General features: G+C 43.5%; 1 protein-coding gene across 3 annotated transcripts in view; it reads left to right on the top strand.

The window, feature by feature from the left end:
• SLC46A2 (solute carrier family 46 member 2) overlaps window positions 1-25,961 on the top strand; it is an 84,014-nt gene that overhangs the window by 48,420 nt on the left and 9,633 nt on the right. The window contains exon 2 of one of the 3 annotated variants that reach the window (XM_059889027.1): window positions 22,040-25,329. In XM_059889027.1, coding sequence (XP_059745010.1) covers window positions 24,210-25,329 — 1,120 coding nt within the window. In that variant the 5' untranslated portion in view covers window positions 22,040-24,209. 3 annotated transcript variants of the gene reach the window in all.

The raw sequence follows: 25,961 nt of genomic DNA, 5'->3' as shown, positions 1-25,961 counted from the left end.
TCGGACACGACTGAGCGACTCAACTGAACTGAACCAAGTGAAGTGAAGTGAAGTGAAGTGATAGCTGCACTATTGTGTCCGACTCTTTTCGGCCCCATGGACTGTAGCCTTCTAGGCTCCTTTGTCCATGGGATTCTCCAGGCAAGAATACTGGAGTGGGTTGCCATTTCCTTCTCCAGGGTCTTCCCAACCCAGGGATTGAACTTGGGTCTCCCACACTGCAGGCAGATTCTTTACCACTGATCCACCAGGGAAGTACTGTGTCTAGTTTTGTAAGTTACCTTCATACTGTTCTCCATAATAGTTGTACCAATGTACATTCCCACCAACAGTGTAGTAGGGTTTCCTTTTCTCCACACCCTCACTAGCATTTATTGCTTGCAGATTTTTTGATGATGACCATTCTGGACTGTGTGAGGTGATACCTCATTGTAGCTTTTATTTGCATTTCTCTAACAATTAGTGATGCTGAGCATCTTTACATATGCTATTTGGCCATCTGTATGTCTTCTTTAGAGAAAAGTGTATTTAGACCTTCCACCTATTTGTTATTGAGCTGCATGAGAGTGTATATTTTGGAGATTAAATCCCTTGTAGGTCATTTCATTTCTCTGATTCTGTGGGTTGTTTTTTCATTTTGTTTATGGTTTCCTTTGCTGTACAAAAGCTTTTAAGTTTAATTAAGTTCCACTTGTTTACTTTTGTTATTATTTTCATCACTCTAGGAGGTAGATAAAAAAATGATACTCCTGAGATTTATGTCAGAGTGCTTTGCCTATGTTTTCCTCTAAGAGTTTTATAGTATCCAACCTTACATGTATGTCTTTGATCCATTTTGAGTTTATTTTTGTATATGGTGTTAGTGTTTTAATTTCATTCTTTTACATGTAACAGTCCACTTTTCCCAGGATTGAAGAAACTTTCTTTTCTCCACCATGTATTTTTGCCCCCTTTGTCACAGATTAGGTAACCACAAGTGCATGTGTTTATCTCTGGACTTCTAGCCTGTTCCACTGATTCACATTTCTGTTTTTGTGCCAGTACTATACTGTTTTAATAACCATAGCTTTGTAGTATAGTCTGAAGTCAGAGAGCCTGATTCCTCCAGCTCATTTTCTTTCTTAAGATTGCTTAGGCTATTTGGGGTCTTTTTTGTTTCCATACAAATTGTAGAATACTTTGTTTTAGTTCTGTGAAAAATGCCATTGGTAATTTTATAGCATTGCATTGAATCTGCAGATTATTTGGGGTTGTATAATCATTTTCACGATATTGATTCTTCAATTCAAGGACGTGGTATATCTCTTCTGTTTGTGCCATCTTTGATTTCTTTCATCAGCATTCTGTAGTTTTCTGAATAGAGGTTTTTGCCTCCTTAGGTTTATTCCTAGGTATTTTATTCCTTTGTAAGTGATGGCAAATGAGATTGTTTCCTTGATTTCTCTTTTAAATCTTTTGTTAGTATATAGAAATATAAGAGATTTTTGTGTATTTTATATCCTGCAAAATTCCAAATTTATTGATGAGTTCTAGAAGTTTTCTGGTAGCATAGAAAATCCTAAAATGCTACCAGAAAACTTCTAGAACTCATCAATAAATTTGGAATATTGCAGGATATAAAATACACAGAAATCTCTTATATTTCTATACACTAACAAAAGATTTAAAAGAGAAATCAAGTCTATGCCCCAACCAGTAATGCTGAAGAAGCTGAAGTTGAACGATTCTATGAAGACCTACAAGACCTTTTAGAACTAACACCCAAAAAAGATGTCCTTTTCATTATAGGGGACTGGAATGCAAAAGTAGGAAGTCAAGAAACACCTGGAATAACAGGCAAATTTGGCGTTGGAATACGGAATGAAGCAGGGCAAAGACTAATAGAGTTTTGCCAAGAAAATGCACTGGTCATAACAAACACCCTCTTCCAACAACACAAGAGAAGACTCTATACATGGACAACACCAGATGGTCAACACCGAAATTAGATTGATTATATTCTTTGCAGCCAAAGATGGAGAAGCTCTATACAGGCAGCAAAAACAAGACCAGGAGCTGACTGTGGCTCAGACCATGAACTCCTCATTGCCAAAATCAGACTTAAATTGAAGAAAGTAGGGAAAACCACTAGACGATTCAGGTATGACCTAAGTCAAATCCCTTATGATTATACAGTGGAAGTGAGAAATAGATTTAAGGGCCTAGATCTGATAGAGTGCCTGATGAACTATGGAATGAGGTTCTTGACATTGTACAAGAGACAGGTATCAAGACCATCCCCATGGAAAAGAAATGCAAAAAAGCAAGATGGCTGTCTGGGGAGGCCTTACAAATAGCTGTGAAAAGAAGAGAAGCAAAAACCAAAGGGAAAAAGGAAAGATATAAACATCTGAATGCAGAGTTCCAAATAATAGCAAGAAGAGATAAGAAAGCCTTCTTCAGCGATCAATACAAAGAAATAGAGGAAAACAACAGAATGGGAAAGACTAGAGATCTCTTCAAGAAAATCAGAGATACCAAAGGAACATTTCATGCAAAGATGGGCTCTATAAAGGACAGAAATGGTATGGACCTAACAGAAGTAGAAGATATTAAGAAGAGGTGGCAAGAATACACAGAAGAACTATACAAAAAAGATCTTCACGACCCAGATAATCACGATGGTGTGATCACTCATCTAGAGCCAGACATCCTGGAATGTGAAGTCAAGTGGGCCTTAGAAAGCATCACTACGAACAAAGCTAGTGGAGGTGATAGAATTCCAGTTGAGCTATTCCAAATCCTGAAAGATGATGCTGTGAAAGTGCTGCACTCAATATGCCAGCAAATTTGGAAAACTCAGCAGTGGCCACAAGACTGGAAAAGGTCAGTTTTCATTCCAATCCCAAAGAAAGGCAATACCAAAGAATGCTCAAACTACTGCACTGCTGTTGCTGCTAAGTCGCTTCAGTCGTGTCCGACTCTGTGTGACCCCAGAGACGGCAGCCCACCAGGCTCCCCCGTCCCTGGGATTCTCTAGGCAAGAACACTGGAGTGGGTTGCCATTTCCTTCTCCAATGCATGAAAGTGAAAAGTGAAAGTGAAGTCACTCAGTTGTGTCTGACTCTTAGTGACCCCATGGACTGCAGCCTATTAGGCTCCTCTGTCCATGGGATTTTCCAGGCAAGAGTACTGTAGTGGGGTGCCATTGCCTTCTCCCAAACTACTGCACAATTGCACTCATCTCACATGCTAGTAAAGTAATGCTCAAAATTCTCCAAGCCAGGCTTCAGCAATATGTGAACCGGGAACTTCCTGATGTTCAAGCTGGTTTTAGAAAAGGCAGAGGAACCAGAGATCAAATTGCCAGCATTTACTGGATCATGGAAAAAGCAAGAGAGTTCCAGAAAAACATCTATTTCTGCTTTATTGACTATGCCAAAGCCTTTGACTGTGTGGATCACAATAAACTGTGGAAAATTCTGAAAGAGATGGGAATACCAGACCACCTGATCTGCCTCTTGAGAAATCTATATGCAGGTCAGGAAGCAACAGTTAGAACTGGACATGGAACAACAGACTGGTTCCAAGTAGGAAAAGGAGTATGTCAAGGCTGTATATTGTCACCCTGCTTATTTAACTTCTATGCAGAGTACATCATGAGAAATGCTGGGCTGGAAGAAGCATAAGCTGGAATCAAGATTGCCGGGAGAAATATCAATAACCTCAGATATGCAGATGACACCACCCTTATGGCAGAAAGTGAAGAGGAACTCAAAAGCCTCTTGATGAAAGTGAAAGTGAAGAGTGAAAAAGTTGGCTTAAAGCTCAACATTCAGAAAACGAAGATCATGGCATCTGGTCCCATCACTTCATGGGAAATAGATGGGGAAACAGTGGAAACAGTGTCAGACTTTATTTTTCTGGGCTCCAAAATCACTACAGATGGTGACTGCAGCCATGAAATTAAAAGACGCTTACTCCTTGGAAGGAAAGTTATGACCAACCTAGATAGCATATTGAAAAGCAGAGACATTACTTTGCCAACAAAGGTCCGTCTAGTCAAAGCTATGGTTTTTCCTGTGGTCATGTATGGATGTGAGAGTTGGACTGTGAAGAAGGCTGAGTGCCGAAGAATTGATGCTTTTGAACTGTGATGTTGGAGAAGACTCTTGGGAGTCCCTTGGACTGCAAGGAGATCCAACCAGTCCATTCTGAAGGAGATCAGCCCTAGGATTTCTTTGGAAGGAATGATGCTAAAGCTGAAACTCCAGTACTTTGGCCACCTGATGCGAAGAGTTGACTCATTGGAAAAGACTCTGATGCTGGGAGGGATTTGGGGCAAGAGTAAAAGGGGACAACAGAGGATGAGATGGCTGGATGGCATCACTGACTCGATGGACGTGAGTCTGAGTGAACTCCGGGAGTTGGTGATGGACAGGGAGGCCTGGCGTGCTGCGATTCATGGGGTCGCAAAGAGTCAGACACGACTGAGTGACTGATCTGATCTGATGTATAGTATCACATCATTTTCAGACAGTGACAGTTTTACTTTTCCAATTTGGATTCTTTTTTTTCTTCTCTGATTGCTATGACTAAGACAAGGGAATTCCATAAGGCTATGAGCTGACTTCAGCAGAAACTGCAGGGCAGAAGGGAGTGGCATGATGTACTGATGTATTTAAAGTGATAAAAGGGAAAAAACCTACAATCAAGAATACTCTACCCAGCAAGGCTCCAAGTCAGATTTGACTGAGAGATCAAAAGATTTACAGACAAGCAAAAGCTAAAAGAGTTTGGTACCACCAAACCAGCTTTACGGCACATGTTAAGGGAACTTGCCTTAGTGAAAAAGAAAAGGGCACAACTAGAAACAAGAAAATTATGAAATAGCTCAATAGTAAAGGCCAACATACAGAAAAGGTAGGAAATCATCCACACACACAGTTAGCAGGGGGATAAAAGACAAAAGTACTAAATCAACTATATCCACAATAAGCAGTTAAGGGATACACAAAAATGGAGGTGTAACATAATATTAAGATCAGTAATCATAAGAGGAGAAGAGTACAAATGCAGGGCTGTTAAAATGCATTTAAAATTAAGAAGTCAGAAACTTTATCATGTATATAGACTGCTATATTAAAAAACCTCATGATAACCACAAAACAAAAATATATAGTAAATACACACAGAGAAAGAAAAAAGGAATCCAAATATAACACTAAAGAAAGTCATCAAAGCACAGGAGAAAACAACCAAAAAAAAAAAATCACACACTATAAAAACAACCCCAAAACAATTAAAATGGCAATAAGAACATACATATCAGTAATTACTCTAAATGTAAATGGATGAAAGGTTTCAACCAAAAGACAGCTTTTATACTGTTATCTCACTATCTAACAAAGGTCATAAAAAATCATGACAAAAATTTTTACCATAATCAATAATATTTTGTATAATATTTTAAGTGGTTAACCAAAAGGACACAATTTTACATGCAGTAAGTATCAGTGCAAATGTTGTTATTATTGTTCAGTTGCTAAGTCATATCCAACTCTTTGTGACCCCATGGACTGCAGCACACAGGCTCCTTGGTACTGAAATATCTCTGAGTTTGAGCAAATTCATGTCCATTGAGTTAGTGATGCTATCTAACCATCTCATCCTCTGCCACTCCCTCCTTTTGCCTTCAGTCTTTCTCAGCATCAGGGCCTTTTCCAATGAGTCAGCTGTTTGCATCAGTTGGCCAGAGTATTGGAGCTTCACCATCAGTACTTCCAGTGAGTATTCAGGGTTGATTTCCCCTAGGATTGACTGGTCTGATTGGACTGCAAGGGACTCTCAAGAGTCTTCTCCAGCACCACAGTTTGAAAGCATAAATTCTTCGGCACTCAGCCTTCTTTATGGTCCAACTCTCACATCCACACATGACTACTAGAAAAACCATAGCTTTAACTATATGGACCTTTGTTGGCAAAGTGATGTCTCTGCTTTTTAATACACTGTCTAGGTTTGTCATAGCTTTCCTTCCAAGGAGAAACCATCTTTTAATTCCATGGCTGCAGTCACCATCTGTAGTGATTTTGGAGCCCCTCCCTCATTAAAGGGAAGCGATGTGGAATAAACTAACTCAGATCTATTATGACTCAGCCTAAATCTTGAAAACATTAAATGATTTCCGAAAGGAAAAGAAGATGGTCTTTTCAGTCCTACGGTGATTCTATAAGTTGGCGATATCTACACGTGGGAAAATGCCCTTGATTGTTTCTTTCTTCCTCTGGACTAGTTTCGGCCTTCCTCATAGTGTTTGAAATCAGAAAATGGTCATGTCCTAAGTTGATTTACCGCACTACAGAGGTGTTCCCAGGCCTATGCCCTTCATGTGTCTCTAAGATCTACTTTTTCTGTTTCACACACACAAGAAAATTTGAGTCGTAAAAATGATAGTGCAAACCAAGAAAAAAAAAAATCGTGCGTCAGGATGACTCATATATGTGTACATTTCAGCTTTAAAATAGCAATAATGCTGCTTCCCCCTTTTTCCTTGCCTTCTTCCTGAATTATGAAAGATGGTTTTTGAGACAAAACTTCTTTAACTAGGAACAGACACTGTATTTTAATTTCTTAAATTTGGGGGGTGACATTTTGGAGATTTTTTTCACTCAGAGGTGGCTGAACATGTGTTGGGTAAGGGGCATAATTACCCCACTCCTAAATTAGGGAACTTCAAGTTTCTGTCAGCTCCTGAAATGTAGGGATCTTTCCCCCTAGAGAATCGATATGGTGAAGTACCTGAGTGGAGGGAATGGTGGCATTAGCTCTTTTTATTTTTTTAATTGGAGGATAATTGCTTTATAATATTGTTGGTTTCTGCTGTACAACAATGCAAATCAGTCATAATTATATATATATATATATATATATATATATACATATATATATATATCTCCCCTCCCTCTTAGCCTCCCTCCCCGCTCCCATCCCACCCCTCTAGGTGGCCATAGAGTACTGGACTCGGGCTCCCTGTGTTATACAGAAGCTTCCCACTAGTTATTTATTTTAGCCACGACAGTGTATATATGTGAATACTACTTTCTCAATTCATCCCGTCCTCTCCTTCCCCTGCTGTGTCCACAAGTCCATTATCCACCTGTGTCTCCATTCCTTCCCTGCAAATAGGTTCATCAGTACTATTTTTTCTGGATTCCATATATATGCATTAATATGATATTTGTTTTTCTCTTTCTGACTTGCTTTAAACAGGCTCTAGCTTCATCCACCTCACTGCCACTGACTCAAATCCGTTCCTTTCTGTGGCTGAGGAACATTCCATTGTGTGTATGGACTACACTGTCTTCATCCATTCGTCTGTCGATGGACGTCTAGGTTGCTTCCACATCCTGGCTGTTGTAAATAGTGCTGCAGTGAACATTAGGGCCCATGTGTCTTTCTGAATTGTGGTTTTTCTCTGGGTATACACCCAGTAGCAGGACTGCTGGGTCATATGGTAGTTTTATTCCTAGTTTTTAAAGGAATCTCCATACTGTTCTCCAAAATGGCTGTATCAATTTACATTCATTAGCTTTTGACTGAGACAAGAAGCAAGGTAGGTGAATGTGTGTGTGTATTTTAAGAGTTGCTATCTCCTGACCTAGGAGAACCAACAAGGGCTGATTTGCTAAGATTTATGTGATCCCTGAAGCACCTTTGCCAAAGAAGTTTCTTGGTTTATCAGGAGCTGCCAGAAGGTGATGAGATAGGAAATACGGGCTGTAGCCCCTGCCTCTACATCCAGCCCCACTGACTGCAAAGTTTTCAGCAAAGCAGGGCTTGCGGGATAGAAGGGTCATGAGTTCTCCTTTGTCAGCACTCAGTAGAGTCTACTATGTGTCCAAAGTGTGGTGCTAATGAGGTCAAGCATCTCACCCCTAAGATACCAGTCAGTCAAACTGAGCCCCTTGGTCACATGCTACTCTGCAGCAAACACACTCTATGTCGGAGGGTTTAAGCACAACCCATCACCACAGCCTGATGGGAGGGAGAGTGATACAACGGAAGGTGTGGGTCACATAATTAGACTAGGGTTAACATAACTATGGATAGGGGGCCTAAAGTTCCTTATAATGACTAATATTTAATTTTCCTGTCTCTAAAAGTCTAAACCCATGGGTTCCTCAGACAGTGGGAATGTAACATCTTTATTCACTTACCTAACAAATATTGATCCCGTGCCTTCTAGATGCCAGACAATATATTAGGCTCTGGGGCTTTGGCAATGAAAATATGGTCTCAGTCCTCGTTGCCTTTTTTTTTTTTTTTTAAACAATCTGATGGCATCAAAAGACATGAAATAAATTTACCACCAAAAGTGAAAGTTACAACTTTGACAAAAGGGATTATGAGGTGCTGAGGGACCCTCTAATGGGTGCAGTGACAGCTAGGAAAGTTGGGGAATGCTTTCCTGAGGAAGTGGTACTTGAGCTAAGACCCAAAGGATAAGTCAATGTGAACCAGTCAAAAATAGAACTTTAGTAGCTTCTAGAGCAGAGAAGGCAATGGCACCCCACTCCAGTACTCTTGCCTGGAAAATCCCACGGATGGAGGAGCCTGGTAGGCTGCAGTCCATGGGGTCGATAAGAGTCGGACACGACTGAGCGACTTCTTTCACTTTTCACTTTAATGCATTGGAGAAGGAAATGGCAACCCACTCCAGTGTTCTTGCCTGGAGAATCCCAGGGATGGGGGAGCCTGTTGGGCTGCCATCTATGGGGTCGCACAGAGTCGGACATGACTGAAGTGACTTAGCAGCAGCAGCAGCAGCTTCTAGAGAGAAGGAATTAATTACATGTGCAAAAGCCTATGATAGGAGTGCAAAGAATATTTGAGAAATAGAAAGCCAATATGGCTGGAGTAGAGACAGCAAGGAATGTGGTGCATGAAGGGGGAAAGGAAGATAACAACCAGACTATGCGAGGCTGGCAGACCCTGGTAAGAGGATTTGTCATTCAAACAGGATATGTGTCTTGAAAAGAGAAATTTGATTTCACTCCTGAAGAAGAAAGAAAATAAGTAAAGATCAATTAGTAGTTGATTGTGTGGGTTAAACAAGAGATAATGATACTTTGAACTAGGGTGCTAATATCAAAAGGGAAAGAGCTCAATGGATCCTGGAGATATTTAAGAGATTAAGAAAAGATGATTTGGTGAAGAATTGCATAAATAAGGCAAGAGAGAAAGATATCAAGGATACTTTTATAACATATATCCAGACGGATGGATGGTAGTACTGTTCACAATAACAGGGAATGCTGTAATGGGGCTGGGGAAAGGAGACTATGAGTATGGACTTGTACACGTTAGAAAGATATCAAGTAGGGAGTTGATATGTGGGTCTGGAGTTCAGAAGGGTCTGGATTGGAGGCAGAGCAATGAGTCATCTATGTATGAAAGTGAAAGTGTGAGTTGCTCAATCCTGTCCGCCTCTTTGGGACCCTCTGGACTGTAGCCTGCCAGGCTCCTCTGTCCATGGGCTTCTCCAGGCACAAATACTGAAAAGGATTGCTGTGCCTTTCTTCAGGGGATCTTCCCAACTCAGGGATTGAACTTGGGTCTCCTGCATTGCAGGCAGATATATATAAATGGTACTTAAAGCTATATGTGTAGGTGAAACAACCCAATCAAAAAATGGGCCAAAGAACTAAACGGACATTTCTCCAAAGAAGACATACAGATGGCTAACAAACACATGAAAAGATGCTCAACATCACTCATTATCAGAGAAATGCAAATCAAAACCACAATGAGGTACCGTCTCACTCTGGTCAGAATGGCTGCTATCAAAAAGCCTATAAACAATAAATGCTGGAGAGGGTGTGGAGAAAAGGGAACCCTCTTACACTGTTGGTGGGAATGCAAACTAGTACAGCCACTATGGAGAACAGTATGGAGATTCCTTAAAAAACTGGAAATAGAATTGCCAAACGACCTAGCAATCCCACTGCTGGGCATACACACTGAGGAAACCAGAATTGAAAGAAACACAAGTACTGTTTACAATAGCCAGGACATGGAAGCAACCTAGATGTCCATTGGCAGACAAATGGATAAGAAAGCTGTGGTACATATGCACAATGGAATATTACTCAGCCATTAAAAAGAATACATTTGAATCAGTTCTAATGAGGTGGATGAAACTGGAGCCTATTACACAGAGTGAAGTAAATCAGAAAGAAAAACACCAATAACAGTATATTAATGCACATATTTGGAGTTTAGAAAGATGGTAACAATGACCCTATACATAAGACAGTAAGAGAGACACAGATATAAAGAACAGACTTTTGGACTCTGTGGGAGAAGGTGAGGGTGGGATGATTTGAGAGAATTGCATTGAAACCTGTATATTACCATATGTGAAGTAGATGACCAGTCCAAGTTTGAAGCATGAAACAGGGCACTCAAAGCCTGTGCACTGGGACAACCCTGAGGGATGGGATGGGAGGGAGGGGCGTTTGGGATAGGCCACCATGTACGCCCGTGGCTGATTCATGTCAATGTGTGGCAAAATCCACCACAATGTTGTAATTAGCCTCCAATTAAAATAAATAATTTTTTTTTAAAAAAAGCTGTATGTGTAGGTGAGATTGTTTAGAGAAGACACTGAGATGAAAGCCTGTGAATGAGCCAATAAAGAATTTTAACTTTATATTCATTTTTACATTCTTTCCCATTATGGTTCATCATCAGATCAGATCAGATCAGTCGCTCAGTCATGTCCGACTCTTTGCGATTCCATGAATCGCAGCACGCCAGGCCTCCCTGTCCATCACCAACTCCTGGAGTTCACTGAGACCCACATTCATCAAGTCAGTGATGCCATCAAGCCATCTCATCCTCTGTCGTCCCCTTCTCCTCCTGCCCCCAATCCCTCCCAGCATCAGAGTCTTTTCCAATGAGTCAACTCTTCGCATCAGGTGGCCAAAGTACTGGAGTTTCAGCTTTAGCATCATGCCTTCCAAAGAAATAAATCCCAGGGCTGATTGCCTTCAGAATGGACTGGTTGGATCTCCTTGCAGTCCAAGGGACTCCCAAGAGTCTTCTCCAACACCACAGTTCAAAAGCATCAATACTTCGGCACTCAGCCTTCTTCACAGTCCAACTCTCACATCCATACATGACCACTGGAAAAACCATAGCTTTGACTAGACGAACCTTTGTTGGCAAAGGAATGTCTCTGCTTTTGAAGATGCTATCTAGGTTGGTCATAACTTTCCTTCCAAGGAGTGTCTTTTAATTTCATGGCTGCAGTCACCATCTGTAGTGATTTTGGAGCCCAGAAAAATAAAGTGTGACACTGTTTCCACTGTTTCCCCATCTATTTCCCATGAAGTGGTGGGACCGGATGCCATGATCTTCGTTTTCTGAATGTTGAGCTTTAAGCCAACTTTTTCACTCTCCACTTTCACTTTCATCAAGAGGCTTTTGAGTTCCTCTTCACTTTCTGCCATAAGGGTGGTGTCATCTGCATATCTGAGATTATTGATATTTCTCCCAGCAATCTTCCTTCCAGTTTGTGTTTCTTCAAGTCCAGCATTTCTCATGATGTACTCTGCATATAAGTTAAATAAGCAGGGTGACAATATACAGCCTTGACGAACTCCTTTTCCTATTTGGAACCAGTCTGTTGTTCCATGTCCAGTTCTAACTGTTGCTTCCTGACCTGCATACAAATTTCTCAAGAGGCAGATCAGGTGGTCTGGTATTCCCATCTCTTTCAGAATTTTCCACAGTTTATTGTGATCCACACAGTCAAAGGCTTTGGCATAGTCAATGAAGCAGAAATAGATGTTTTTCTGGAACTCTCTTGCTTTTTTGATGACCCAGCAGATGTTAGCAATTTGATCTCTGGTTGTTCTGCCTTTTCTAAAACCAGCTGGAACATCAGGAAGTTCATGGTTCACATATTGCTGAAGCCTGGCTTAGAGAATTTTGAGCATTACTTTATTAGCGTGTGAGATGAGTGCAATTGTGCGGTAGTTTGAGCATTCTTTGGCATTGCCTTTCTTTGGGATTGGAATGAAAACTGACCTTTTCCAGTCCTGTGGCCACTGCTGAGTTTTCCAAATTAGCTGGCATATTGAGTGCAGCCCTTTCACAGCATCATCTTCCAGGATTTGAAATAGCTCAACTGGAATTCCATCACCTCCACTAGCTTTGTTCGTAGTGATGCTTTCTAAGGCCCACTTGACTTCGTAGGATACTATATATAGTTCTCTGTGTAAAAAGCAAGACTTTGTTGTTTAATCCAGTCTATATATAAAAGCTTACATGCGCTAACCCCAACATCCCACTCCATCCCTCCTCCAACCTCCTCCACTTTGGCAATCACCAGTCTATTCTCGGTGATTCTATTTCATAGATTAGATTCATTTGTGTCATAGTTTAGATTCCACATATATGTGATATCCTGTGGTATATGTCTTTTTCTGACTGACTTCACTTATGATAATCCCTGGGTCTATGCTGCAAATGGCATTATTTCGTGTTTTTGTGGCTGAGTAATATTCCATTGTATATGGTACCGCATTTCCTTTATCTGTTCATCCATCAATGGATGTTTAGATTGTTTCCATGTCTTGGCTACTGTGAATAAAGTTATGGACATAGAGGTGCATGTATTTTTTAAAATTATAGTTCTGTCTGGATATATGCACATCATATCATAATTCTATATTTAGTTTTCTATACTATAGAAGCTAGTTTCTATATAGTTTCTGAGGAGTCTGTATACTGTTTTCTACAGTGGCTGCACCAACTTACAAGGAATTTTAACTTTTAAAGGCTGGTTAGGGTTTGAATCTCCAAAGGTGAAAGAAAGAGTGGTTATAGAGAAAGGAGAGAAACCAGGAAGTGTGGTATAGGCAAAGCAAGAGCATAAACTCTCAAAGGTGTAAAAGAGAGGGCAAAACTCTCCACGGCTGCTCAGTAAAGTAGGCTGAGGACAGAAAACGTCCATTAGATTTAATGACATGGAATCAATGACCTCAGAAAATCCATTTTGTGACAGAGCTGAAGATAGAAAATTGTAGAGTTGAAAAGTTTGAATCGACTGTCTAGAAGTAAAATGGAAAGTAAAGTGTGAAGGGAATGGCAAAGTTCTGAACTTGTAATTTTGGAGGATGAAAGAGTGAGAGTTGACTGGAGAAATATCATAGGACTGCTGGGTAGCTTAGAGGGCCCATTTGAGATTGGAGTCAATAAATTTATAGTTCAAAATCTGCCTTATTGTTACACTTACAAGTCCTCAGCTACCTGAATACCAGCAGATAACCAGGTTCATCCAAGGTTGACATGCAAAGATAGAAAAACCAGAGAGTTTGATATATGGAAAAGTGTATTGCTAAAATGATGTAAAATCCAAGATGGGAAAGAAGGAAAAATCATACATTGATTTGGAATGATTTGGAAAGTCATACATTAATGTAGGAGTGAGAAGGTCCTGAAAAAAGAAACAATTAAGTAGAAATAGCTGAACAAGAAACACAGGAAAGGGGACTGTAGTCAGAATTTTGTTGTTCAGTTGCTCAGTCTTGTCCGAATCTTTATGACCCCATGAACGGCAGCATGCCAGGCTTCCCTGTCCTTCACTATCTCCCAGAGTTTGCTCAAATTCATGTCCATTGAGTCAGTGATGTCATCCAACCAGCTCATCCTCTGTTGCCCCCTTCTCCTCCTGCCTTCAATCTTTCCCAGCATCAGGGTCTACTCCAATGAGTCAGCTCTTTGCATTAGGTGGCCAAAGTATTGGAGCTTCAGATTCAGCATCAGTCCTTCTAATGAATATTCAGGGTTGATTCCCTTTAGGATTGACTGGTTTGATTTCCTTGCCATCTAAGGGACTCTCAAGAGTCTTCTCCAGCACCACAGTTTGAAAGCATCAATTCTTTGGCACTCAGCCTTCTTTACAACTCAAACTCTCACATCCATACATGACTACTGGAAAAACCATAACTTTGACTATATGGACTTTTGTTGGTAAAGTGATGTCTCTGCTTTTTAATACACTGCTGCTGCTGCTGCTAAGTTGCTTCAGTCGTGTCCGACTCTGTGCGATCCCAGAGATAGCAGCCCACCAGGCTCCCCCGTCCCTGGGATTCTCCAGGCAAGAACACTGGAGTGGGTTGCCATTGCCTTCTCCAATGCATGAAAGTGAAAAGTGAAAGGGAAGTCGCTCAGTCGTGTCCAACTCCTAGCAACCCCAGAGACAGCAGCTCACCAGGCTCCTCCGTCCATGGGATTTTCCAGGCAAGAACACTGGAGTGGGTTGCCGTTGCCTTCTCCGAATACACTGTCTAGGTTTGTCAAAGCTTTCATCCCAAGGAGAAAGTGTCTTTTAATTTCATGGCTGCAGGAACCATCCATGGTGATTTTGGAACCCAAGAAAATAAAGTCTAACACTGTTTCCATTTATCCCCCATCTATTTGCCATGATGTGATGGGGCCAGATGCCATGATCTAAGTTTTTGGAGTGTTGAGTTTTAAGTCAGCTTTTTCACTCTTCTCTTTCACATTCATCAAGAGGCTCTTTAGTTCCTCTTTGCTTTCTGCCATTAGGGTGGTGTTATTTGCATGTCTGAGGTCATTGATATTTCTCCTGGCAATCTTGTTTCCAGCTTGTGCTTCATCTAGCCTGGCATTTTGCATGATATACTCTGCACATAAGTTAAATAAGCAGGGTGACAATATACAGCCTTGACATATTCCTTTCCCAATTTTGAACCAGTCCATCCTTCCATGTCCAGTTCTGTTGTTTCTTGGCCTGCATACAGGTTTCTCAGGAGACTGATAAGGTGATCTGGTATTCCCACATCTGTAAGTATTTTTCATAGTTTGTTGTGATCCACACAGTCAAAGGCTTTGGCGTAGTCAATGAAGCAGAAGTAGATGTTTTTCTGGAATTCCCTTGCTTGCTCTATGATCCAATGGATGTTGGCAATTTGATCTCTGGGTTCCTTTGCCTTTTCTAAATCTAGCTTGTACATCTGGAAGTTTTCAGTTCACATACTGTTGAAGCCTCGCTTGAAGGATTTTGAATATTACTTTGCTAGCATGTGAAATGAGTCCAATTGTGGGGTAGTTTGAACATTCTTTGGCATTGTCCTTCTTTGGGACTGGAATGAAAACTGACCTTTTCTAGTCCTGTGGCCACTGCTGAGTTACCCAAATTTGCTGGCATATTGAGTGCAGCACTTTCACAGCATCATCTTTTAGGATTTGAAATAGCTCAGCTGGAATTCCATCACCTCCACTAGCTTTGTTTGTAGTGAGGCTTCCTAAGGCCCACTTGACTTCACACTCCAGGATGTCTGGCTCTAGGTGGATGGTCACACCATTGTGGTTATCTGAGTCCTTAAACATTTTTTGTACAGTTCTTCTATGTATTCTTGCCACCTCTTCTTAATATCTTCTGCTTCTATTAGGTCCATACTGTTTATGTCCTTTATTGTGCCCATTTTTCCATGAAATATTTTCTTGGTATCTCTAATTTTCTTGAAGAGACCACTAGTCTTTCCCATTCTATTATTTTTCTCTATTTCTTTGCATTATTCACTTAAGAAGGCTTTCTTATCTCTCCTTGCTGTTCTTTGGAAATCTGCATTTAGATGGGTATAGCATATTAAAAGGCAGAGACATTACTTTGCCAACAAAGGTCTGTCTAGTCAAGGCTATGGTTTTTCCAATGGTCATGTATGGATGTGAGAGTTGGACTTGAAGAAAGCTGAGCACCGAAGAATTGATGCTTTTGAACTGTGGTGTTGTAGAAGACTCCTGAGAGTCCCTTGGACTGCAAGGAGATCCAACTAGTCCATTTTAAAGGAGATCAGTCCTGGGTGTTCTTTGGAAGGAATGATGATAAAGCTGAAACTCCAGTACTTTGGCCACCTCATGCGAAGAGTTAACTCATTGGAAAAGACTCTGATGCTGGGAGGGATTGGGGGCAGGAGGAAAAGGGAACAACAGAGGATGAGATGGCTGGATGGCATCACTGACTCAATGGACATGAGTTTGGGTAAACTCCGGGAGTTGGTGATGGACAGGGAGGACTGGTGTGCTGCAATTCATGGGATCGAAAAGAGTCGGACACGACTGAGTGACTGAATTGAAATGAACTAATCTTTCCTTTTCTCCTTTTCCTTTCACTTCTCTTGTTTTCTCAACTGTTTGTAAGGCCTTCTCAGACAACCATTTTTGCTTTCTTAAATTTCTTTTTCTTGGGGATGGTTTTGGTCACCACCTCCTGTACAATGTTATGAACCTCCATCCATAGTTCTTCAGGCACTCTGTCTACGAGATCTAATCACTTGAATCTATTTGTCATTTCCACTGTATAATCATAAGGGATTTGATTTAGATCATACCTGAATGGCCTAGTGGTTTTCCCTACTTTCTTCAATTTAAGTCTGAATTTTGCAATAAGGAGCTCATGATCTGAGCCACAGTCAGCTCCCAGTTTTGTTTTTGCTGACTGTATAGAGTTTCTCCATCTTTGGCTTCAAAGAATATAATCAATCTGGTTTCAGTATTGACCATCTGGTGATGTCCATGTGTAGAGTCATCTCTTGTGTTGTTCGAAGAGGGTTTTTTGTATGACTAATGCGTACTCTTGGCCAAACTCTGTTGGCCTTTGCTCTGTTTCATTTTGTACTCCAAGGCCAAACTTGCCTATTACTCCAGCCTAGATACTCCAGGTATCTCTTGACAGTCCCGTATGATGAAAAGGACTTTTTTTTTTTTTTTGGTCTTGTAGAAGGTCTTGTAGGTCTTCATAGAACCATTCAACTTCAGCTTCTTCAGCATTACTGGTTGGGGCATAGACTTGGATTAGTGTGATTTTGAATGGCTTGCCTTGGAAATGAACCAATATCATCCTGTCATTTTTGAGATTGTACCCAGGTACTGCATTTCAGCGGAGAAGGCAATGGCACCCCACTCCAGTACTCTTGCCTGGAAAAGTCCATGGACGGAGGAGCCTGGTAGGCTGCAGTCCATGGGGTCGCTAAGAGTCGGACACAACTGAACGACTTCACTTTGACTTTTCACTTTCATGCATTGGAGAAGAAAATGGCAACCTACTCCAGTGTTCTTGCCTGGAGAATCCCAGGGTCAGAGGAGCCTAGTGGGCTGCTGTCTATGGGGTCACACTGAGTTGGGCATGACTGAAGTGACTTAGCAGCAGCAACTGCATTTCAGACTCTTTGTTCACCATGAGGGCTACTCCATTTCTTCTAAGGGGCTCCTGCCCACAGTAGTAGATATAATGGCCATCTGAATTAAATTCACCCACTCCTGTCCATTCTAGTTTCAAATATTGATGTTCACTCTTGCCATCTCTGTGTTTGACCACTTCCAACTTACCTTGATTCATGGACCTAACATTTCAGGTTCCTATGCAATATTCTTCATTACAGCATTGGACTTTACTTTCACCAGCAGACACATCCACAACTGGGTGTCCTTTCTGCTTCGGCTCAGCCTTTTCATTCCTTCTGGAGCTATTTCTCTGCTTCTTCTCCAGTAGCATACTGGACACCTACTGGCCTGGCAGGGGGTTTATCTTTCAGTGTCATATCTTTTTGCCTTTTCATACTCTTCATGGGGTTCTCAAGGCAGGAATGGTGAGTGGTTTGCCATTACCTTTTCCACGACTTTAGAGGTGGCACAGGTGCCGTTGATGATCAGACTCAGGATCCAAGGGAGTTTGTGGCTGAAGAAGGATAGACGTCACAAGAGATGAGGGGTCTGTGCTTGGCTCCATCAAATCTTTTTCATTTGCAGCTGGTGGAAAACCCAAATCAAACTGGGATTGGGAAAGAATACAGAAACTTTTGTTATCAAAAAGTGAAGAGGTAGTTTAGGTTAGGCACAGCTCACAGGATGCCATCAGGGTCTAACTGTCCATTTTCCAGCTCTGATGTCCTTGATAAGGACTTCAATCTCAGGCAAGCTCTGCCTTAGTGAGAGCAAAACAGCTGCCAGCAACTCCAAGTTTTCATCCTTACCAGTCTAAGATGAGCAGAGAAGAATAAATGTCTCTTCCCTAACTATTTAAGCCAGTGTCCTGGGCCAATTCTTATTGGTCCAAATTTGGGTCATATTTCTATCTATGAGCCAGTCACTATGATCACAAGCACTCAGTGCTGTGATTGGCTAGAACTGAGTCTCATCTACCCTTGGAATGGTTCATCAGAGGGAAAATGGGGTGTAATATCAGAAGAAGAATCAGTGTGTCCTGGCTAGTGAAAACAGATGTCTTACTTCTACAGTATTGAGCAGGTTGTTCATCAGGCCATTCAGTTTAGGAAATGAGCTTGGGGTGGAGAGGAACCTCATTAAGCCAGAATCTTCGAAAGAGGAGTTATGGGCTGGCATTAGTGACTTCATGTGTAAAATAGAATTTGGAGTGTTAGTACCCACTCCAGTGTTCTTGCCTGGAGAATCCCAGGGATGGGGGAGCCTGGTGGGCTGCTGTCTATGGGGTCGCACAGAGTCAGACATGACTGAAGCGACTTGGCAGCAGCAGGAGCAGTACAGTGCCTGTTGATAACTCTTCAGACTGAAAGATCCTTGAGGGCAAAGGGTTTGCCTCCTTGGTACCAAATAGTGGTCCTGATCCTCAAAAAATGCTGTAAATGATGGATGGATGATGAATGAATGAATTAATTAATTAATCACTGAGTTTGAAAATACCGCAGATAGAAACAGGCTCACAGTACTTGACAAAATGTTCAATAAATACATGCCTTTTCAAAATGTATCTTTTCTATTCAACTATGTCAGAAGTGGAACATTGTGAAAATAGCATAGACTTTGAAGTTAAACAAATCAAGATTTAACTTCTAGCTCTGTGTGAAGAGAATGAAGCAAATGACTTCACTACCCTAGGTCTCAGTTTTCTCATCTGTAAAATTGGGCAGGGCCACCAATTGGTTAGAGTGCCACGTAGAGGGGGAATGGCCAATAAAATAATTTCCCAAGGGGATCCGTGGAGTGCATTCATTATTTTGATAACTTATTATAGTCAAGGCCTAGCTCTCAGCCTGACAGAGTAAAAAACTTCATTTCATCAGCACATAAAGAGGGAAGTCATTTCCCAAAAAGAGGTCCACATTGACCAAATTAGAAAGGCAGAGAATTCAGAATACCAGTGTATTAACTTACTATGAGAAATTATTTATTCATATAACTAGCGTATCTTCTCCCTGTGTGCAGCTATATAAGATTGATTGTGCTCAGGCACGGGTACTCGGGCTGCCTCCTGCATGCAGAGGTGGCCCAGCCATTGGGAAAGTTCTTGGATGGTCACTGACAAGATTTATCTCTGTATCTTAGGATGAGTTTGTGCATCTTTGTTCATTATATAGTTAAGTCTTGAAAGGCATCTTCTTTCTTTCACTTGCATTGTCTTGGGAAAAGGCTCTTCTCAGCCCCTAAAACATCAGCAATAAAGAACACCTTTCCCATCAATGCAGGCTGCATCAGCCACCAGGGTCTCCTTGGCCGTCAATGTCAGACGGCTTAACTCCCGAAGTCCACAGCCTGTGACAAGCCCATCCCAGATTACAGCCAGTCCTTGGGAGACTGGTGTTCCTATGGTCTCTTTCTGCTCATGTGATTTCTGCCCAGTTACGTTAATCCAGACTTGAATCACAGCTCCTTCACCAGTTTCTACCAAAGTAAAAAATCCTACTCACACAACCCGTTCACAGGTAGACTTTTCTGTAGAACCAAGGAGGCGCGAGTGAGGTCTCAGGAAGCATTTATATACATAGGAGAGACTATAAGCTCTTTAAAGCCCTGTTAGACCTTCCTATTCTTTTAAAGTTCCTCTGACAGCCCTGACAAGGGAGTTCCTGTTCTCAACAGACCGGACTCTCACTTCCCCACACCTCCTGTCCACCTCCCCTCCTCCCCACCCCCTCTAAACTCCCCGCACCACTCCCCCTCCTTCCAAAGCAGCAAGCAGTGGCTCTCCTGACTCAGGCACAGAGGCTCCACCCCTTCTCTGGTGCCTCCTCCACAGCTGAAACCCAGGCCTGGGGATTTCGCCTTCTAAACAACCCAAGGCATTTTTCCAAACAAAGACTGACTGTTCCTTTCTTTGGGGGTCGTCTGTTGAGAAAACAGATGTCCTGTTTGATTGAGAAGTGCCTGGGATACACATTCAATCAATAGATTTCATCCACCCCTCTGAGTCCTCTCCATTTGTTCATACACTGTTGATCAAGAAAGGTTTCATTATGACTTAAGTGTTCCTGCCCCTCTCCACATTCCTGCACAGGTTGGGAGGACGCCCTCAAATAACATTCCCTGTCACCATATTTCCCCTATAGCTACAGGCTTTCAAAGACAAGTGCTAAATGCTGGCTCCCCAACTTCCTAGCTGTGTTATCTTGTGTGAATAACTTCACCTCTCTGGCCTCAGTTTCTCCTCTGACAAAATGAAGTGATTATAGTTTATCTATATTATAGATATAGATATAGAAACTATTATAGACTAGTTTATAGACTTTTGGCGTGGGGGGTGGGGGATGAAATTTATTCCTGTAGATTGCTTTGGGCGTGCTCAGTCACTTTAGTCCGACTCTGCGACCCTACGGACTGTAGCTGGCCAGGCTCCTCTGTCCATGGGATTTCCCAGGCAAGTGTACTGGAGTAGGTTGCTATTTCCTACTCCGACCCAGGGATCGAACCCACATCTCTTTTGTCTCCTGCATTGGCAGATGGATTCTTTGCCGCTGAGCCACCGGGGAAGCCCCTGTAAATTGCTTAGTACATAATACAGGCTCAGTAAATGTTGCTGCTCCTTTTTATAAGTCCCTTTTTTCTCAAATAGTGTGACTTTATCAATGTAAAAAAATGAGAATTTAACCTTTGCAGTTGAATAAAGCCAGCCTTGTGCTAGAGACTAAAGTGTCAGGGTCAGGCCTCAACTTGGCTTAAGGGCTATACCTGCTGGTAGCCTAGACTACACAGGATGGCCAGGCATTCACTTAGCTATATCCTGCTTCAGAGTTGGAGAGAGGAGTGGGACATGATGAAAGATACAGTGCTAACCTCAGTAGCCTAAACTGGGAGAGGCGCCAATTGCCCTGATAATAGTTCATTTCTGGGCCAGAGAATTCAGGTCCCAGGGCTGGCTAGCACCATGATGACACAGCTCTCACTAAATGTGTCCTGGACTGGGCATGAATCTCTCAGAGGCCCCTCTAATTTCCCTGGTTTCACAAAGTATGGGAAGAAGTGAGAGCCCAGGGACCCTCCCAGACCTCTAGGGCTGTCTTCTAGGCTCTGTGGCCCCAAGAAAAGACAGACCTCTTGATTAAATCGCTAAAGTGATCCATCTGGTCCAGGCTGTTGTTCTGGTGGCCATATCTGATGGGTGAATACCATCTTCCTCCACAAGCTATCCATCCCGTGGAGCCTCTGCCCGTTACAGGTACAGGCTGGTTGGACTGCTTTGTTGTTGTGGCCTCTGGAAGAACAGGGTTAAGAATGGAGTGGGAGAGCCAGGCATGGGTTGGGTGAAACCAGCACCTCCCAAGGTGGGCCTCTGTGACGGAGTACAAGAGGGCAGTGTGGGAGTTTTGAGGGACTGCCCGGCTTGTAAGGGAGACAAGGTGGGACGTTCTCTTTGCAGAAGCAGAGCTGACTGGACCTGGACACAGGGCCCTGAGCACAGGGAGGGGTAGAGAAGATTATAGCTCATCTAAAAACTGTCTAAAGGGTGCACATCTACACGAAATCGTTTAGAGTTTAGTCCCTACTCCCACAGGTACATTATCCTTTTGACTTTATAAACTCTCCATGCAGATCTGATCCTCCCTTGTATGACTTCAGGTTCCTGCTTGCCTGAGCTGCGTCGGGGTTAAGCAGACAGGGAGAGAGCTGGAGTGTTCTGACTTTCCACCCCTGGGGATGATCCTGAAGAAGAAACGTTGCTCTCTGTGCTGCTCCTTTGCCCCAGTACCACCCATCGCCCTGGTCCTCTTTGCAGGAGTGTGTACAGGAAGCAAGCAGCCAGAGAAACCCGTCTCCACCTATCCAAGGCAGCGAGCCCATGAAATGGAAGAAGAACTGCAAAGAAAAGAGAAAGGGTCCTGGGGACTTTACTCAGAAGCAAATAATCCTGGTGACTCTTTTTGTGGAATCTGCCCCTGCCAGAGTCCAGTTTAGCATCTGTAGGGACATGCCGGGCTGACAGGACCTCCCCGTCTCTTTCTCGGTCCTGCGGTTTGAGGCCAAAGCCTCCAGGCTGGGACCTATGCTGGCCTGGGTCCTGTCCTGGCTCCGGGCCCATTAATTCAGGTGCTCAAGTAGGACTCTTCTCTGAGAGGTCTTTGGTATGGAAGAAGGGCTAAGCATAGCTTCTCCTGAGGTTTTTGTTTGTTTTTTAATTATGGTAAGAATACTTAACATGAGACCTCCTCTCTTAACAAACCTTTACATGTATAATGTTATTGACTATAAATACAATGTTGTACAGCAGGAGCTGTATGTAGCTTAACTGAAACTTTATGCTTGTTGATTAGTAATTCCCCATTTCTTCTTCCCTCTACCCCCATTCCTGGCAACCACCGCTCCACTCTGACGATTTTAGATACCTCATATGGGAAATCATGCAGTATTTGTCTTTCTACAACTGACTTATTTCACTTAGCATAATGTCCTCAGGTCTGATCCATGTTGACACAAATCTCAGGATTTCTTTTTTTTTTAATTTTATTTATTGGCTGCATCGGATTTTAGTTGCGGCATGCAGGTTCTTCACTGGGTCATGCAAGATCTTGTTGCGGCGCCCAGACTCTCTATTTGTGGCACATGCAGGCTCAGTTGCTCCTCAGTAGGCAGGATCTTAGTTATCTGACCAGGGACTGAACCCTCATCCCCTGCATTGCAAGGCAGATTTTTAACCACTGGACCACCTTCTTCTTAAAGGCCAAATAACATTCAGCTATATTTATATACCACATGTTCTTTTTCCACTCATCCATTAATACACATTTAGGTTGCTTCTATATCTTAGCTATTGTGAATAGTGCTACAATGAGCACAGGAGTGCTAATCTCTCTTCAAGAACCTAAAAATAAACAAGTGGGACTACATCAAACTAAAAAGCTTCTGCACAGCAAAAGAAAAAATCAACAGAGTCAAAAGGCAATTTACAGAATGGGAGAAAATAATGCACATCATATAGGAAGTTAATCTCCAAAATGTGTCAGGATTTCTACAATTCAGTCATAAAACAAAAATGTGCTGGCTTAGACAAAATAAAAAAAAGTTCTTTGGACAGAGATTTCTCCAAAGACAGACAAATGGCCAACATTCATATGAAAAGATACGCTAATCGTTGGGGTAATGCAAATCAAAACCACAATGAGGTATCACCTAATTCCTCTCAAGATGGCTATACCAGAATAGATATAGAGGTGATGGTGAGCCTGTGAGACACTAGAGCCCTTGTGCACTGTTGCTGTGAAAGGAAAGTGGGGCAGCTTCAATGGAAAACGATGTTTCCTCAAAAAAAATGAAAGCAGAACTATCCTATGACCCAGCAATCCAGCGGCTAGGTATTTATCCACAAGATTGAAATCAGAGAGATTAGCGCTCCTGAGGGTTGATTGGTTTGTTTCTCTCGAAGTCTGGCGCTACCCGGGCTCCCTACAGCATGTAGGTCCCCGTTGCTTTTAAATCCCTTAAATAAAACTTCACTGCCCTTCCCCTCCACTGATCCCAGGCAGATTCCTAGGCACCCCACTGCTTATTCCAAACTGCCTTCCAGGGCCAAAATTTTGCTTCCTGCCCGGGGGACTCCAGCCAGGCCTGGGCAAGTCCCAGGGGAGAGCGCCCAGCGACATGCGCGCGGATCAGAGCAGCGTGACGCGAGCCGAGACTCGCTGTGCGCTCCCCAGACGCGTGGCTTCCCTGGGCCGCTGCCAGTCCCGCTCCCCCGGCAGGGGCGGAGCGTGGCCTTTTTTGGTCCGGGGAGGAGTGGCTGCGGTCCGGGAGGTCACCGGACCGCAGGGCGGGCTGCTGTCATTTGCGCCCTGTGCTCGGGTTCAGCTCGGCTCACCCGGTTCCCATGCGAACCCGGAGCCCCAGCCCTCGGGAATAGCAGCCGCAGCGCCAGCCCGCCAGTGCCTCCATCCCCCTATCAGAGCCCTATCATGTGCCAGGGGAGCATCTGCCCGTGGCGGGACCCCCTGCCTCGCCTCCAGGTGTGGACCTGGATCGAGCCTGTGGTGGCCTCCACGCAGGTGGCCACCTCCCTCTACGACGCGGGGTTGCTCCTCGTGGTGAAAGCGTCCTTCGGAGTCGGGACCTCCTCTAATCACAGTTCCAGCCCGTCGCCTCGGGGGGCTCTTGAGGACGAACAGCAGAGGGCCATCTCCAATTTCTACATCGTCTACCACCTGGTGATGGGCCTGACGCCCCTGCTGTCGGCTTACGGGCTGGGCTGGCTCAGCGACCGCTACCACCGCAAGGTCTCCATCTGCGTGCCCCTGCTGGGCTTCCTGCTCTCCCGCCTCGTGCTGCTGCTCAAAGTGCTGCTGGACTGGCCCGTGGAGATGCTGTACGCAGGGGCTGCGCTGACCGGACTGTGCGGCGGCTTCTCTGCGTTCTGGTCGGGGGTCATGGCCCTGGGATCCCTCAGCTCCTCCGAGGGCCGCCGCTCCCTGCGCCTCATTGTGATTGACCTGATCCTGGGCTTGGCGGGGTTCTGCGGGAGCATGGTCTCGGGACATCTCTTCAAGCAGATGGTCGGGCACTCCAAGCAGGGCCTGGTGCTGACCGCCTGCAGTGTAAGCTGTGCCACCTGTGCCCTTTTGTACAGCCTGTTCGTGCTGAAGGTCCCCGAGTCCAAGGCCAAACCCCGCAAGGCCGTGGATATAGTGCCTGGCACTGTCGGCAGGTATGACACCCTGGATCCTGATCAGACAGACAAGCAGAGTGTGGTGAGGCCCCCTCCACCTCCTGCAACGGCTAAGCCCAAACAAATCATCATTGGCCTGCTCTTTGTGGGCGCCATCATCTATGACCTGGCAGTGGTGGGCACCGTGGACGTGATGCCGCTTTTTGTGCTGAGGGAGCCTCTGAGTTGGAACCAAGTGCAGGTGGGCTATGGTATGGCTTCGGGCTACACCATCTTCATCACCAGCTTCCTGGGCGTGCTGGTCTTCTCCCGCTACCTCCAGGACACCACCATGATCATGATCGGAATGGTCTCCTTTGCGTCAGGAGCCCTCCTCTTGGCTTTTGTGAAAGAGACATACATGTTCTACATTGGTGAGTCCGGCATTCTTGGGGAGGCAGGACGAGGACACTGCTGATCCCCTAAGTAACGGGGCGTACACCCGAGGTGCTGTGGTCTGTCACAGCTCAGCACCAGAGATTACGTCTGTACCTAGGAGGCACAAGGGACAGAGGATTATGTGCACCTGAGTTTGGCTGTATTGTGCTATCTGTGTTGCCCACTGAAATGTAATCAGAGTGTAATCTAGGAAGTCAAGGAAGAGATGGTCAGTGGTGCTGGGAGTCAGGAGAGGCTTTAGGATGGCCCTGAGTGGAAGAGATGGGGTTGAGTTTATCTCCCCGATTTAAAAGGGATAAAACATTTTCAAGTAATCCAGCTGAAAAGGTCCTTTAATTAAAATCATTTCAGGTCAAGCACAGGCTTTTCAAAAAGAGAAAAATCCTCCATAAATGCCTTCCACAACCAATATAATACATTCCCTCAAGGAAGCAGAATGAAGTTTCTGAGGACACAGACAACCACAAGCAGAGCACTCTGGAACAGGGCTCTAATAGAACTTTCTAGAGTGATAGAAATGTTCTGTAACATTTCCACCTAAAACAATAGCCATTAGCTGTGTGTGGCTATGAAGCCCTTAAAATGTGGCTAGTGCAACTTGAACAGA

The sequence above is a fragment of the Bos taurus genome, chromosome 8 (genome assembly GCF_002263795.3).
Source record: "Bos taurus isolate L1 Dominette 01449 registration number 42190680 breed Hereford chromosome 8, ARS-UCD2.0, whole genome shotgun sequence".
In the NCBI taxonomy this organism is placed as follows: Eukaryota; Metazoa; Chordata; class Mammalia; order Artiodactyla; family Bovidae; genus Bos; species Bos taurus.
The sequence above is the reverse complement of the archived record's forward strand: the minus strand, read 5'-3'. Positions and strand labels throughout refer to the sequence as shown.